Here is a 15,045-nt window from a genome sequence, read left to right on the forward strand (position 1 = left end):
TACCATTTTTCTCAGGTAAAAAGTTTTATGCAACAGGCCCCAGGTGTTCTAGTACTGACAATGTTTGCATTGTCAGTTTTATATCTGATTTATGATTTAAAACAAAGGTGAGACATTCTAGCTTATATGCCTATACGAGTCAGATTCAAATACACTGTTTCATATAATTATTATAGAACAGAAGATGCAAAAGGTAGGACTAATATTTTATATTTCTTTTCAGACAAAACATCATGTTCAAGGTGTGAAGGTTTTATATCATTATGGATGGAACAATAACCTAGCAGTGTAAATATTTATAAATCTTTAAAAACTAATCGAGGAATTCCTAATTCATTGTTCTTTCAATCATTACAGGAATAGTAGTAGTACCATTAATCACAATAATCATCAAATAAATTATGGATTTGACGTTCACTAGTCTAATAATTTGACTTGGAAGAACAAAACGTAATGGAAGACTCTAACCTGCTTTTGCCAATGGTACTTTTGTTTTCAGTCAACATTGTATCGTGTTTCGATACCCCTTTCATGAAACTTTGTTGACAATTATTGCTTCTTTAAAAAAGATAATCATATCAGGAAGAGGTATATTTGAACACAATGATCTGTTCAATTTCAGTCCCAAATATAAAATGGAAAGGCACATGATATTTAAATCCACAAGGCGATTCTTAGGATTTCTTGGAAAAAGCAAGTATGTTTCTGTTATATGACAATACGGCCCAGATTGTGGATATATTTATCCTTCCAACTGATATTGGATTTTTTTTTAGAAAAGGCAAGTTTATCGATTTTTTTGACATACCCTGTTTAAATATGCCTTTATACAAGTACATAATTTGTGTAATAATTTTTTTCCAGAAATGTATTAAAAGGTATGATTTATTACGGGGGTGGCCGGCGATGAAACCATCTGAAAGACGAAATACGGGGCGTGAATCGTTGATAATCTAAATCAGATTTTTATTCAATATGAGGTTGGATTTTAAGAGCTTAACAATCCCGCCACTATCTGTCATTCACTTAGGAATACGACGATAATATTTTACAGGATTTTACATCCTGAAACCCGATATCCTCATCCTATTTTGAGCTTGATTAAACTTGACCTTGTTGTGTGCAACAATATGCACGAAGGTTAAACTTTGCGGGGCGTATAAAGAAACAGACCAAAAATTGAACGTCGATACAGTTCGTAACTGGGAGCAGCTGTTTTCCAACGAGGATTATTGAAGGAGAACGCCGATTGGTCCAATCCCCCGCGAATTGCCACAGTTAACCAATGAGAAGTAGACTTTCATATTCAATTGCACTGACTGCACAATAAATAAATATATTCTTTTTTTTTGCAACTCGCCGGAAACTCGTATACGCGCGATGACAGCAAGTCATCGTCCATAAGTGTCCTTTCATTGGATGACCTATCTGGCCACAATTGTGACGTCACCATCCCCTAGATGAAGGTCACTTCAAAGTCAAGATGGCGACAGGTCTTTTTTTGAAGTCATTCAATGGAGTGAGTGACTCTTTTCATTGAAGTCCTGCGGCCTCCTTCCACCCGTCCGCATTTTTACCGAATTTGTAGACCAGCCGTCTCCCGTCCACTCTCTCTAAGATTTCGCGCTTGTAGTAATACCTGTGTTTTGAAAGAGAATACAACATGACGACGAAAATTAATTTCATTGCACTATAGAACGAACTGACACAAAGTACGACCATAACGGGTGTTATTTATTACCTATTAACAATGTGTGAATTTTTTTATTACAATTACACTCATAACTTTCATTGCGCATTTATTGTGTTCATCAATCAACCCAGTACTTCAAATTTTGCCAAAATTGCAAATCATTCTTGAAAGAAGTGCAAAATAGGATCAGTTTTTATACGACTCAGATTTTCCACAAGCATTGTCACGGAAACATCTTCATGATAGAATAAAACTTTGATACTGCGATATTAAGATACAAATATGATAAATAATATAGTGGATACAGAAAGCGCCACTTTGTAAGAGCTACAGAAAAATATTCCAAATTGGGGAATATAGGTTTTTGAAATAATATTTTTGAAATAAAAATGATGATAGATAAGAACAAATAAGGAATGGGTTGTAGAAAAAGAAGGAAAAAAAATAAAGAGTGAGACACTAATACGACAAAAAAGATACTTTCCTAATTTTTTTTTTTTTTTCAATAATTGAATAAGGAAGAAAGATCAATTTACCTCATGGCACGGCTAAGCTTTTCGTAGGTCATCTGCGGGTTGTTTTTCTTCCTTCCCCACATGGTGGCGACGGCTTCCGAGTTGACGAATCGGAAGACTCCGGCCTCCCGATCTTCCCATCGGATGAACTTCGGGTTGTATTCGTCTTTCTTCAGAATGTCTCGGATGAACTCCCACAAGTGGTTTCCTTTCATGGCTGTAAATACAAAAAAATAAGGAATATTTTATTCACCGCTCTTATCATTATTTGATTTTACAAAACGTTCAGGATCATTGTTCATGATGTTTTAATATTTTTTAAGATTCTACATTGAAAGTTATAGGTCAAAGCCACAAAGGATTAAATGAGGTGCAATTTAAACGGTTAACCATAAGTACCATGAAATCGTTTCACTTCCATGCGCATCCGTGATCTCTCTCTCTTTCTCCTTTTTAATTTAAGGTTATAGCTAACCAGGGTGTATTAATTTCTATCATAATAAGTATGTTTGGTAAAATTGAATTACAGTATATTGAGAGTTTGGCGCACAAAGATCACCGTGTTCTTGGGTTGAAATCATGGATGCAACCAGCGAATATCTCATCGCACATCGCATCGCCTTCAATGCGACTGCTTTCGAAGATTCATGTCTGACTGTGAAGTCAGTACTACTACAATAAGTCTTCATTTTCTTCCTAGAAAAACTTCTATTATTCCTATTCATCGGTCAATTTTTGAATGGCCTAGTAATCACCTTCTCTCCTTCCTCGTCCCCTGTTTCTATTGGGTGATGATACTGCGTTCCCGCCGGTGACAGTTGTAGTCGTGACCACGTGCTCTTCGTCGCTGCCGCCATCGTCGCTTGACGTCACAGACTGTTTACGCGGTCGGACGCGGAACGGCTTCCTGATTGGTCCAGCGCAACTTCCCTGCTGTGACGACATCTCCGGTTTCACCACGCCGTCCGCGTGCGAGTCCAGCATCTGAAGTGTCGTGTGCATCGTGCGACACTGGTAGTTGTGCGTTCGGCCGTTCGGGGCAGACGCGGCGGCGGCGAAGCCGTGCTGTTGCGGGTACGGCGTCTGCGTCTGGTGGTGGTGGTGGGCGTGGCGGTAGGTGTGGTACGGTTGGATGTTGTGGTGGTGTTCGTGGTAGAGTGGGGGTGGGTGGGACATGATGGAAGAAGACATAGCATTGTAGGTTGGTTGTAGGTCTTCGATAGGCGGCGAGTACCCGGATACGCTCTCGATGTCTGAATCTAAAAGGAACAGAAACAAAATTCAATTCAAAATGTATCCCAGACAGAAATGGTTAGATAGAAACTACTGGAGCATTATTATCATACACAAGAAGAAGTAGTAGTAGAAGAAGAAAAAGGAGATAAAGGAAAAGAAAGGGAAGATGAAGGAGACGAAGGAAAAAAAATGAAAAGGGGAAAAGGAATCAGAAGAAGATGATGATGACGGGAAGAAAAATACGAATAAAAAATTGAACATGCGACTTTATATCAGAATATTACCCCCTCCACCGTTTCATCATCCACATTCGATACCTGCATATAGACAACGTCATTCATGTCAGCACATATAAAAAAAAAGTCTGAATTTGAAATGATTGCTTATGACCTTCGCTCCAACACCTACCAGTATATTAATATGACATAGCAGTTAGACCAATCGCGATATATACCCTCATATTCTACTCTTCGAATCGGTACAATACTTTGATTTTCTCTCTTCTCAATATTTTTGCAGAACAAAGGGCTTCAACATCGAGACACATTAATTAATCTTCCATAAATGCCTCCCCTCCATAGCACATTGGTTTCGCAAAACAAGACCCGGTTTCTCATAACCAGTTGGTCTCAAGATCGCTGACATCCTTGTAAAGTGTGTGCCCAACGCTAAAGCGGGGTTTACACTAATGCTGTAAGTGATCGACGAACAGTTTTGATAGACCGTCCTTGTTTGTACCACGGCATTAATACGACTGGTTTCGTAATGCATGAAAAGAGATAATAGACGGCTACCGAAGCACCCTTTAATATCCCATAGACATAACCAATTCAAAATTTGCAGATACCTTCAAATCTTATAATTGCGTCAAAATGTGCAATTATCAAGGCTGCATCAAGATTTTTCAGTCGATGTTAAGTAAAATTGGAAATTAAAAAAACCGGGACAGCTTCGATTATACATACATGTTAATAATTATACAGGGAATAAAAATCTTTTATTGTACGCCTATAATAGATAATGATATCTGATTGGCTAAAACGTCACCACGTGACCTACCTTCGCCTGATGAGCTCATGCCGAAAGCGCCACGTTGTGATCGGTGTTGAAAAGATTCCATTTGGGCGAACTCGCTGACCAGCGTGAGATCGTCGAGATTGGGCAGATCGCCGGCGAAAATATCGATATCACAGACAGAGATCGGCGACGGCGACGGGGCAGGGCTTGGGATGGTACAATCTGCAATGACGGGAAACAGACAGATATATCGATTGAATTGCTATCGTCATTAGACACACAAAAGAAGATAAGAAATGAATCGCGAGACAATGAAACTGAATTCTGCGAAAGAACGAGAAGGATGCGAAATGCCGAATAATTCTCACAAGTCGCCACCGCATGTTCAAATGGCAAAAAAAGGTTAATGGCAGAATCATAGGATAGATAGACATCGAATCTAATGAATTACCTGTCTTTGTAAGTGCCAGAATCAATGACACATAAAATATTGAAGTATATGTAATACAAAAGAAACACGTCTCCAAGTGCAGAACGCTGCTGCAAGTTCGCTAAGACGTTAATGTATTAGCAATATAGTATAGACGCACGCAATGAGAGGCAACGTGTTTCGCGCAGGCTTCCAGGAAATGAAATGAAATATTTTTCCAGAGCCAACCTGCGTTCAAGAAGCGAAACTAGTCAACTACGAAGAGCTTTTGAGCGGTTCATCTTCGAAGAACATGATATCTACGTCGAACAGAATGCGATATTATTCAAGCGCTTTCTTTCGTCTTGACCCGTACAATACCGAGAGAGAAACTATAGGACCGGCTGTAATTTCACCCGAGTCCTGATTAGCCTAATTCTAAGAAAAAAACTTAAAGGTGTTTTTGAAAACACCTTCAAAATAAAATTAATAAATAACGGGTGTCTCATCAAAACAGACTGAACGACTGATTGCACGGTCGACTTTAATTTTTAATTCAGAAATAGAAGCAATGGGGCCCTGTATATCAGGGCTTCACCCCGAAACACCTACAGATTGGCGGCATACGAAACTACAAACAATGCTTGCAGTCTGTAGCTGAGGCTGACCAAGTTCACCTTCGCAGTCGACGTCGCGTTAATAAACATCTCCGGACCGACCCGCACTTTTCACAAGTTTTCTGTTAAAGGATGTTTACGTGATTTCTATTTTCTCAAGTATTCAGTTTTCACAAGTATAAATTTGTTTTGAGAAAATGCCGACATCGCCAATCCTCCCTTTGCAAATCTACACAAAATGAATTGCAAATGAAATGGTACGACTAAGACTTGTATTTTGAAACTTTCATTACATGCTGAAAATTCGTCCAAATTGTTCCAAGTATTATTTTTTTAAGCGGTTCTAGCCATTGGTTATTTCTTTTTTGGGGGGAATCAAGTTTCAAACCATTAATTTCAGAACAATCATCGATAAGTGCCCGACGAAAGAGAAACCGCTGAGAATGTTTCATACAAAACAGAAATAGATATATGATATCAAGTTACTATGGCAACAACGAGTGTGTATGTATTAGTTTATATGCAGACGTGTAATCAGTAAGAGTAGTCTTACCATCCAGGCTTTCATTGAAGGATGACGGGAACATCGTTGACGAAAGGTTGATCGTGGAATTCGCCGAGAACTGTGTAAGGTTGTCCAAAAACTCTATTCAAGGCAAATTAAAAAAGGGGTAATATTAGAGACGATGTCACTCACAATCCGCAATAGGCTTTCCCGCAGTCAAATGCTAGTCATACTAACGAAACCGACTCCAGGGCACCGTCTTACAAAGAGTTATGATTGATCCGATCAATCTCAAGTATATGGAATTCCTTCAATGTCATAATTTTTCCTTAGGATATTTGTTCACTTTCCTTTTAAAACAAAGAGAAGCATACTGAATTGTATTGAAAACAGTGAATGTATGAATGAACATCAATACTAGAAAATATTTTGAACAAACATGCATTTTAGATGTTGACGTTGCTGGCTGTCCATAGTTGCGATTGATCGGATCAATCGTAACTCTTTGACAGACAGAGCCCAGATCGATACGATAAGCCAAGAGTTTTGGGGTTCAGAACAATACAAAGATAAGGACTTGGGGCTTATTCAGTTTTGGTATGTTATGCATTGGGTTTGCCTTAACGTGTAGATTTTCCATCGGAGCGTTTGTCGCCGGAGAAAATGTCATTGAATCTGTACAGAGATATCAAAACAGGCCGAATATTATGACATACAAAATAGCGCAATATCCACCTGGTTGGTCCATTAATGTGACTGCGCAATCAAATGAATAAAATGGCGAAATCGGGCATGCATGTACGGCTTCAAGTTCTGAGAAAATATTAAAATAAACTGGTCAACCTTTCGAACGATAGTTCATGTTTTCTTTACGCAATAACAATTTTTTTTTGTAACAAAATCGAGAAATACAATTTCAAGAAGAGTTGGACAGAGTCATGCCCACAGGAAGGCCGTTAAACCGGTGCCTAGTGGTTTGCAGCACACAAACTTTTGGTATCAACCCAACTTTCGAAATATTATTTTTCGTCTTTCCTATATTTCTTTCCCGCCAAATTTGGTCAATGCTTGCCGATTTCTAAGTAGTCATTTCACTTTTTTACCGAATGGTAAAACTGACTTATAGGGGAATAACCAAACGGCTATATTCATGCATGATGGGAACATAATTCATTAAACAGTATATGATTTTGCATCACAAATAATCACGATAATCAATATAATTACAAACATTTACATTAATATGAATTTGCCTCACCAATAATACATTTTAATGAAATAATTCATAAACATGTTTAAACAAGCTTCCATAAATTGATTGATATAACTATTTTCAAACAAATAATTACCTGATTTTTGGAGTCCATCGGTGAGCCCTAACGTCGAAGAGTACTGGTTATCACAGAGCTGCGAGTTAAACTGATCAGTCATGTTTCCGTGAACTGGGCGTGGGAAAAAGAAGGGGGCAAGTTATTACCCTTCTGTACTATCAAAAACTCTTCAAGAGTTGAGATCGATGTCGGATTTGGTTAAATATTATTATACAAAAAGAGACAAAGGAAAACATTGTACTGCTCATTGACAATGAGTACACAGTAAAGCGCTAATTATTTTTGCACAACTTTTACTACATGAACTAAACAGTAGTTGTATAACAGTTTAAACAAGAGTTTAATATGATCTTGAAGACTGAATATAAAAAATACAACTTTGATATTAATTACTCCAAACCTTTATTAAACTTTTAAGCAACTTCTATAATGTTCTTAAAAACAAGGTTGTTTATGAATTAAAAACAATATTTTTTAAAGTGATTTCATTTAAACCAAGTGTGCAAAAGAAAAATGATTTTCTAATGAATTACTAACTGATATTCAACGATGTCCGCAAAACAAAGACTTGCGCATCTGCAAAATGCGAGACTTTATAGGCCGAGCGTTGCAGACTGATTTGGACTGAAGTGGACGAAACTCATTACCTGCCAAACCGTCTCAATTATCCTGATTTACAACAGTATAGTTTTCGTTGCAATGGTATATACATGTGTTTTCAATCATCTTTTTTTTCAATATCGTTTAAGTGTTCAGATGATGAGGATTTCTTTTCCCCTTTTCTAAGCATTATATTCAAGTGGATATTTTGTAATATCCATTGAGACGACTGGGCTATAGTATTTTCCGATGTCTGTTCGATGCCACTTAGCGTGGGTACCTTTTCCGCCCTTCTGGGGACCGGTTGCACGAAATAGTTACGATAAATCCCATATCAGAAAAATATATCTTAAGTCTCGAAAGCGTGCTTTAAAGTTGCGTTCTTTTTTCTTTTCTTTTTAGAATTGTGTTTGATAGCAACTCCTGCAACCGACCCCAGATTTGAATGAACGAGATATGGGCACTTGCATTCGTCGGAAATTGGTGAATAACGTTTCGCAGTAAATAATAGCGTTTCTAAGTGATTTAATTTCTACTCAATGAATCTTAAACCGACCACTATAGTTACTTAATCATAAATCTGAAAATCTGAAGAAAAGGGGTCTATAAAGCAGAGAGTTCTACCTCCCAACGCCCTGATAAAACATGTAAAACGTTGTTATACATCTAAACACAAAACCAAAATTGCTTTGCAAATTCTCCCCGAAGTACTTTAATTTGATTTTATAAGTAACTAAGACCCATAGATTAATGAAAAAACTAACACTATCTTTATAGACTGCACTCCTGTTTTTGTATAAAATTTAATAAGCAAAGACGAGCCAGTTTGAAAAACTCTTCGTATCACCAAACCGCGTACGGTTGCGGAGAGACGGCCGCATCGAAAGTGAAATTGGCAAGCCTCTTGAAAAACTAAAATTTCATGCGCTCTTAAATAAATGACCTGCTTATGGCGCGGGGGTACCGGAGTTTTTGGTGGTAAAAGTGGTATCCTAAGTGGTAATTAGTCGAATATCGAGACTTCAACCGAAAAAAGGTGAGAGACAATAATACAAATTGAATAAAAGTGGATGAGACAGCGAGAGAGTGTATATTCACAAGATTTATTATTAAAGGGAGGGAGGAAGCGATAGAGGCAAAAGAAAGAGCGCGCGAAAGAGGAATGAAAAAGAATTGGAAATTAAGAAAACTAATTTCGGACATCTTTTGAATAAACAGCTTGAAATACTTTCAAAAATATTTAATGGAAAAAAATATTGTCTAAAAATACAATTAATAAAAAAAAATCAGAGGTATTCAGCGAAATGAAATAAATGCATATACTTACGAATATCTTCCATGAGCAGTGAAAAGTCCATTTCAGTGGGATGTGATGCGGCCGAACCGTCGGCAGAAATCGACCCAGCTTCGCCTGGCATGTACCGTGTTTGTTGCGTGTGCCCCGTAACTCCTGGGGCCACCTGCTGTTTTCCGGGCCGTGCGTTGGGCGGGGTGAGCTCGGCGAGCACCGGCGAGTCGGGCGGTGTCGGGAAGGTCTGGAATTTGCGCTCGCAATCGCTGCCGCTGTACGAGCCGACACGGAATGCCTTTGGGGTGGGGAACTCCACGGTCATGCCCGAGACGTGGTCGGAATACACATCCGAGAAGAGCTGCGGGAAAAGATGAAGATAGCGATGATTATCTTACTACATATCTATCTAAGATATTATCTAAAACATAATAATTGATTCGTTTTAGTAGAGATGGTGTCCAGATTTGATGATAAACATTGGAAATACCAATCGTTGCGACGACCGAAAATAGACCAAACAATTTGGTATGAAGTTAGACGTTCACAGATGATTACCCCGAATTCCATTATTAAATAGCCAATATCGAGAATGGTCCTAATATTCAAAATAAGTGATTCACATTTCGAAACTGCACTGTAAAAAATATTGGGTTAAATTTTAACCAGCACGAAGGTAATTATGTGTCCAACCAATTTTGGGCAGTATTTTCCCCCACGCGGGCAGCTATTGTCCAAAGTTTAACAAAATAAGCAGCTATTGCTATAGAATGGGCAAAACTTTCGTCACAATCGATAAATAAAAAGCACTGCCCAATATTCGCTGGACACATAATTAATTACCTATAAGGCCTAATGGAGCATTTTTACCAAAGATTTTTTAGAGTGTGTATATACTGAAAATCATAATAATAGAATCGAACATGATAAAATCTTAAGTATTCTTTGTCTTCCTTGGATTTTTTACCCACTTAAAGTATCATCTTAAATAAACTAGTTTTTAATTCGATGAAGAAACATGTTTTTTTTAAATTTATATTTCCATAAAACGTGATCAAATATAATTCTATATATATATAAAAAAAAACCCTCAATACACATAACAATGGATTGTCAATTAGTGTTGTGAGTCAGAGTGCTATAATTGAAAAGCTAATTATGTACCCGCTAATGGCTTTTATATAGACGTATCAAGAATGTTAATTAATTGGTGTAAATGAGCTTGCTTACAGGCCATTAAGTGCGCTGACGCAACCAACGTCTGTTAATAGCGTATAACAAACCCACGCTGGTTTATAGGCCAAGATACAGGGTACACTCTAAAAATATTGAGTAAAAGAATTACCTAATATTGGGTAGAGAGGGAACAAGCATGATTGCTGCATGATTTTGCCCCTCATTATTGGGTAAAATTCAAGTTTAAAGGGTAAATTTCCAACGCAACATTGCGTAAAATTTACTATAGTATTTGGTATCATTAACCAATCAAAAATTTTCCCATTTTATCCCACATTTGGTAAACAGTTTTAGACTGAGTGTAGCAAAGTTATCATTGTTTTACAACATTGACTAAATGTAATAGAGACCTCTATGGTTAAAATTATTTTGTCCAAGTAGAGGCAAGTTGGGTGAAAAAGGGAAACATGCATGCATGATTATTTGGTAAATAATGCGTAAATACAGAATGTGTTTCATGAGCAATTTTTTTTAACCGGTGTTGCAAAAAGATGCCTAACCTTTGACGCTTTTTTAACCAGCAATAATTATGGATGTTCATTATTTTTTACCCCATGGTTGGTTAACTGGGAACAGAGTCCACGACTGTGCATTGTCATGATTGTAACCAAAAGGATGATTTACGTTTCGAACGAATTGAAATAGGTTTGTTTTGTTTTTATATCGGCGATTAGATTCGGTGCAAAGTTCAATTTGAGCGGATCTTGTACTTCAATTTCTAGCATGAATTTCACCTCGGATTTACCTCTTTGCACGGCTAGTTTGTGGTTAAAATCGGAAATTGTTCCAATGATCAAAATGGAAATTAGAAAAGGAAGTCATGGGTGAATCGATTTTCACTCTTTATCGTCATTACTTTTACTCTCTCACTTTTTGGAGACTGGTACGATAACGTCCACTTCCACCCTAACATGGGCAACACTTTCTCCCACTTATATAGGGAAATTCCCCTACATTTACCTATGCGCAATTTCATTGCATACGCTACATTTTCACTATAAAAACAGTTATGATCAAACTTAACTTTGACGAAAGCGGAAAGATAATATAATATAACCGGGTACAATTACAAACATTCCTTTTTACTAAATATGGTGTGATAGAAATTAGGAAAAAGTAAATGTTATTTGCATGTAGAGGGCGGGGGTGGGGTGAAAATAACTTTGACTCCTATTTAGGGGTAATTTTGATTTATGGTCACGCTTGTGTCGGCTGTACGCGATCGAATTAAGCAGGTTAAGGGATCGGAACAAAAGTTATATAGTAACGTATGTTCAGAACTAAACTTAAAAGATAAAATAATTATGCTGTGTGATATACATTGATGTAATGTAGAAAAAACATTACATAAAATAGAATAACATTAAGAATGCCGAAATGTTAAAATTCAATAAAATCAAGCTGTTGATAAATAGCGCTTTATCACTTGCAATTCATGTACTTGTATTTTATTTTTATTGAAAAAATGACATTGAAGACATGAAGGTAGAATTATTTATCATGATCGTCATTCATTTTCTAAATATAATTCCACGAAAAAAAACCCCGTTGAAAACCAATCATCAACCGGGATTTAAACTACTCTGATTAATTATGACACGAGATTCAGAACCGAGTCTCACGTTACCTACTCAATACACTTTAATCAATAGCGCCGTCTTGTGTTCGTGAATTGCCAATCAACTATACATGCTTGTATTCTTGACCTGCTCAAATTAAACGTGTTGCGCTGCGTGTCAAACGTCAATGAACCGCTGTCATGTCGTACAAAAGCTTTAGAATTACAGACCTGATTTTCCCATGGATCTGGCATACCAGTATTATTGCCTAGTTGTCAGTTAACCCCGGATTATACGAGACAATTTCTATAATAAGATGCGTTAAAAGAACGACGTTATCCGCTTTGTGCCAAAATCAATACGCCTCGCTATAAAGGGGTTGAATAGGTGTAATGACGTTCCCCGTAGCGCGCCGCAGAGGAGGGCTGAAACCGGATCTTTCAAAAAATCAAACCAAGAAATCAGGGATGAAATTATGAAAAGGGGTTGCGCAATCTAAGCCAACGACCTGATATTTTGTTTTCTTTGAATATTACAGATCAATATTCTTGCTAACGCCAGGGCTCTGAAAAACAGACGGATATTGAAAGCAATTATATCCCACCTTAATAGGAAAACAAGGTGTTTAGTAGACAGAAAACCAACCAACCCTCGAGACTGGAGCTACGAAGCGATACCATCATGACCATTTAATAGGCCTAAATCTTTGAAGAGAAATGCCACTCGAAAGCAAAACTTTTCAGCTTCTCTCGTTGTAAACATCTCACCGGGTTAAAGAAAAAGAAGTAGGTCTACATTTTGCTTGAATGTAGTAGCTTGGTAACTCATGAAAGTGATTTGTTGATTAATTTTTAACCCACTGAATAAACAATCTTATATTGACGAAATTAAACGAATCAAGCTTGAACGGTTAATTTAAGATCCTTGGTTATTTTAATATTACTGTAATGTTCACTAAACCTTGGCTAAGAAAGATGGATAGATGACAGACAAGTAGACATATTTATATTTAGGTGGATAAAGAGATGGGTTCTACAGATCGTGGAAAGTGATGAGGGTGCGGCAGAAAAATGGGGAGAGAAGGCTCAAGATGAAGAGAAGATGGAAGAAAGAGAGGAAGACAAAATAACGAGTAAGAGAGAGAGTTGAGGAAGATACAAACCCATCCGAAAGAGAAGGTGAAAGAGAGGATACCTTACCAAGGTATGCAACTCATCAGGGAGAAAGAGCTTGGACCTATAGATCCGTGGAGTGAGAGGAAGACCAATAGGATGGGATGGAAAAGGAGAAGGAAAAGAAGAAGGAAAAGAAGAAGAGAAAGAAGAATGGGAGGAGGAAGAGAAGAGAATGAGAGGAAAGGAAATGGATGAAGTGTGCTGAAAATCAAATAATAAAGACGATATCTTACCATTGGCTCATCTTTACAGTAATCCGCAAGGTCAGCTTCCATCATCTTTTGCCGGGATTCAACCCCTCCAAGAATCCTGAAAATACTCTCAATAAATCTCCTCTTGAGTGAATTGCAGAGAGCGGTGTTTATTCCCAATTAGATGACGCAGATTCGAAATCAGGTGGTCTCCAAAGTGAGCGAAGAGACGAAAGTGAAAGCTTCTGGGTGCAGGCAATGGTCGTTTATTACTACTAGTCCAAGTCCTGTTTGTACGTACCCTGGATCCAGCCCCGGTTAATATTTTCCAAACCTGTTGGACTAGACAACAAAATATAATATGACTGGTACTCGCATGGCTCAGCAGAGTTTTTATACTGCGAGAGTCAACTTGTTCAACCCTGGACGAATTAGATGTTTGAATAAAAAGTAACACTCGATGCACTGATTTTCAGTAACCTTGTTATGACTGTGCATTTATACACACATACCCTCCGACACGCGTGTCAAAATCACCCTAACACACAACGTAAGGATCAGCTTGGCTTTCGCTGTTAATCGCATTACGGTCTGCTGATTGGTTCATGGACTTGGCGAGTTTGACCAATCAGAATGCAATGCATCGCGCATGCGTATAAGCAGAGTCAACCACTACAGGTTGTTGAGCTCCGTTCTCTCCCAAAATTGTGCATGGAATTTATTTGGTAACGCTAACTCCAATTTTCTCTCTTTTTCGCCGTAATCCTAAAATCTGTAATTGCAATACCACTTGGTTTCCGTGTACTTACAACTTATCAGTACAGAAGCACGTGCCGGGACTTACACTGTTACAGCAAATTTATGCCCCCTATGAACGCATTACACCTTTAGCAAATCCGCAGCTCTAACTCGTACCAGATTTTATTAGGAATGATAACTCCTTGTACTTGATGTTTTCAGGGGATAATGTTGTTGACGTGAATTTTCCTTTTTGTTTCGAATCATTCTAGTTTATTTACTATTTCGCCAACGACATGTGCTGTTGGAAGTGAATAGATGTTTTGTTCAATAACAGCTGATTTTTACCAAACAGAAATAAAAGTAATTCTCTTATGAATACGTCGCGTAGATTTTTATACAACGCTCTTACTTCCGTAGGCCGATATGAAACTTGCTGTAGTTATTTAATAGTGTGAACAACCATGCTTAATTTATTAAGATTTTAAACAGTTGTTTAACTACATGTACTGTTTAAACCACTAATGTAAGGTTCACGTAGAAAGAACAGCGTCTTTATACTACACACAATGAAAATGTGGGTATGTCTTATATTATGCGCATAATTTGCTAAAATTCCATTTATGCCCAATATTATACTTTTTTGTTTTGTTTTACGAGAAATGCTCGTCTGTAAAATTGCACTTGATTTATATCACTTATTATATTACTTTGTATTAATTTGCTATGAATGGAAATGGAATAAAGAATTGAATTGAATAAAAATGAAAGATATGGAATATAAAGCAAGGAGCGAACGTGTGAAGTGGAAAATGCAGTAAGAGAAAGAGACAGAAAAAACACGCGCCATGAAAAAGCTGTTTGATATTTGAAGTACGTTGTTTTGCTACGTCACCCTAACAATTAGTGTTTAAACATTGTTTGAACTTTTCTAA

General features: G+C 37.5%; 1 protein-coding gene across 1 annotated transcript; it reads right to left on the reverse strand.

Annotated features, from left to right (window-relative positions):
- Positions 1–789: 789 nt before the first annotated feature.
- Positions 790–13,870, reverse strand: LOC121420990. The gene is made up of 8 exons (XM_041615555.1): positions 13,415–13,870; positions 9,251–9,572; positions 7,342–7,434; positions 6,041–6,133; positions 4,504–4,683; positions 2,964–3,467; positions 2,230–2,425; positions 790–1,639 (listed from the first exon to the last, which is right to left on the reverse strand). The coding sequence occupies exons 1-8, from the start codon at positions 13,457–13,459 to the stop codon at positions 1,534–1,536; spliced, it is 1,539 nt and encodes a 512-aa protein (XP_041471489.1). The 5' UTR covers positions 13,460–13,870; the 3' UTR covers positions 790–1,533.
- Positions 13,871–15,045: the final 1,175 nt, after the last annotated feature.

Source organism: Lytechinus variegatus, chromosome 9 (genome assembly GCF_018143015.1).
Source record: "Lytechinus variegatus isolate NC3 chromosome 9, Lvar_3.0, whole genome shotgun sequence".
Taxonomy (NCBI): domain Eukaryota; kingdom Metazoa; phylum Echinodermata; class Echinoidea; order Temnopleuroida; family Toxopneustidae; genus Lytechinus; species Lytechinus variegatus.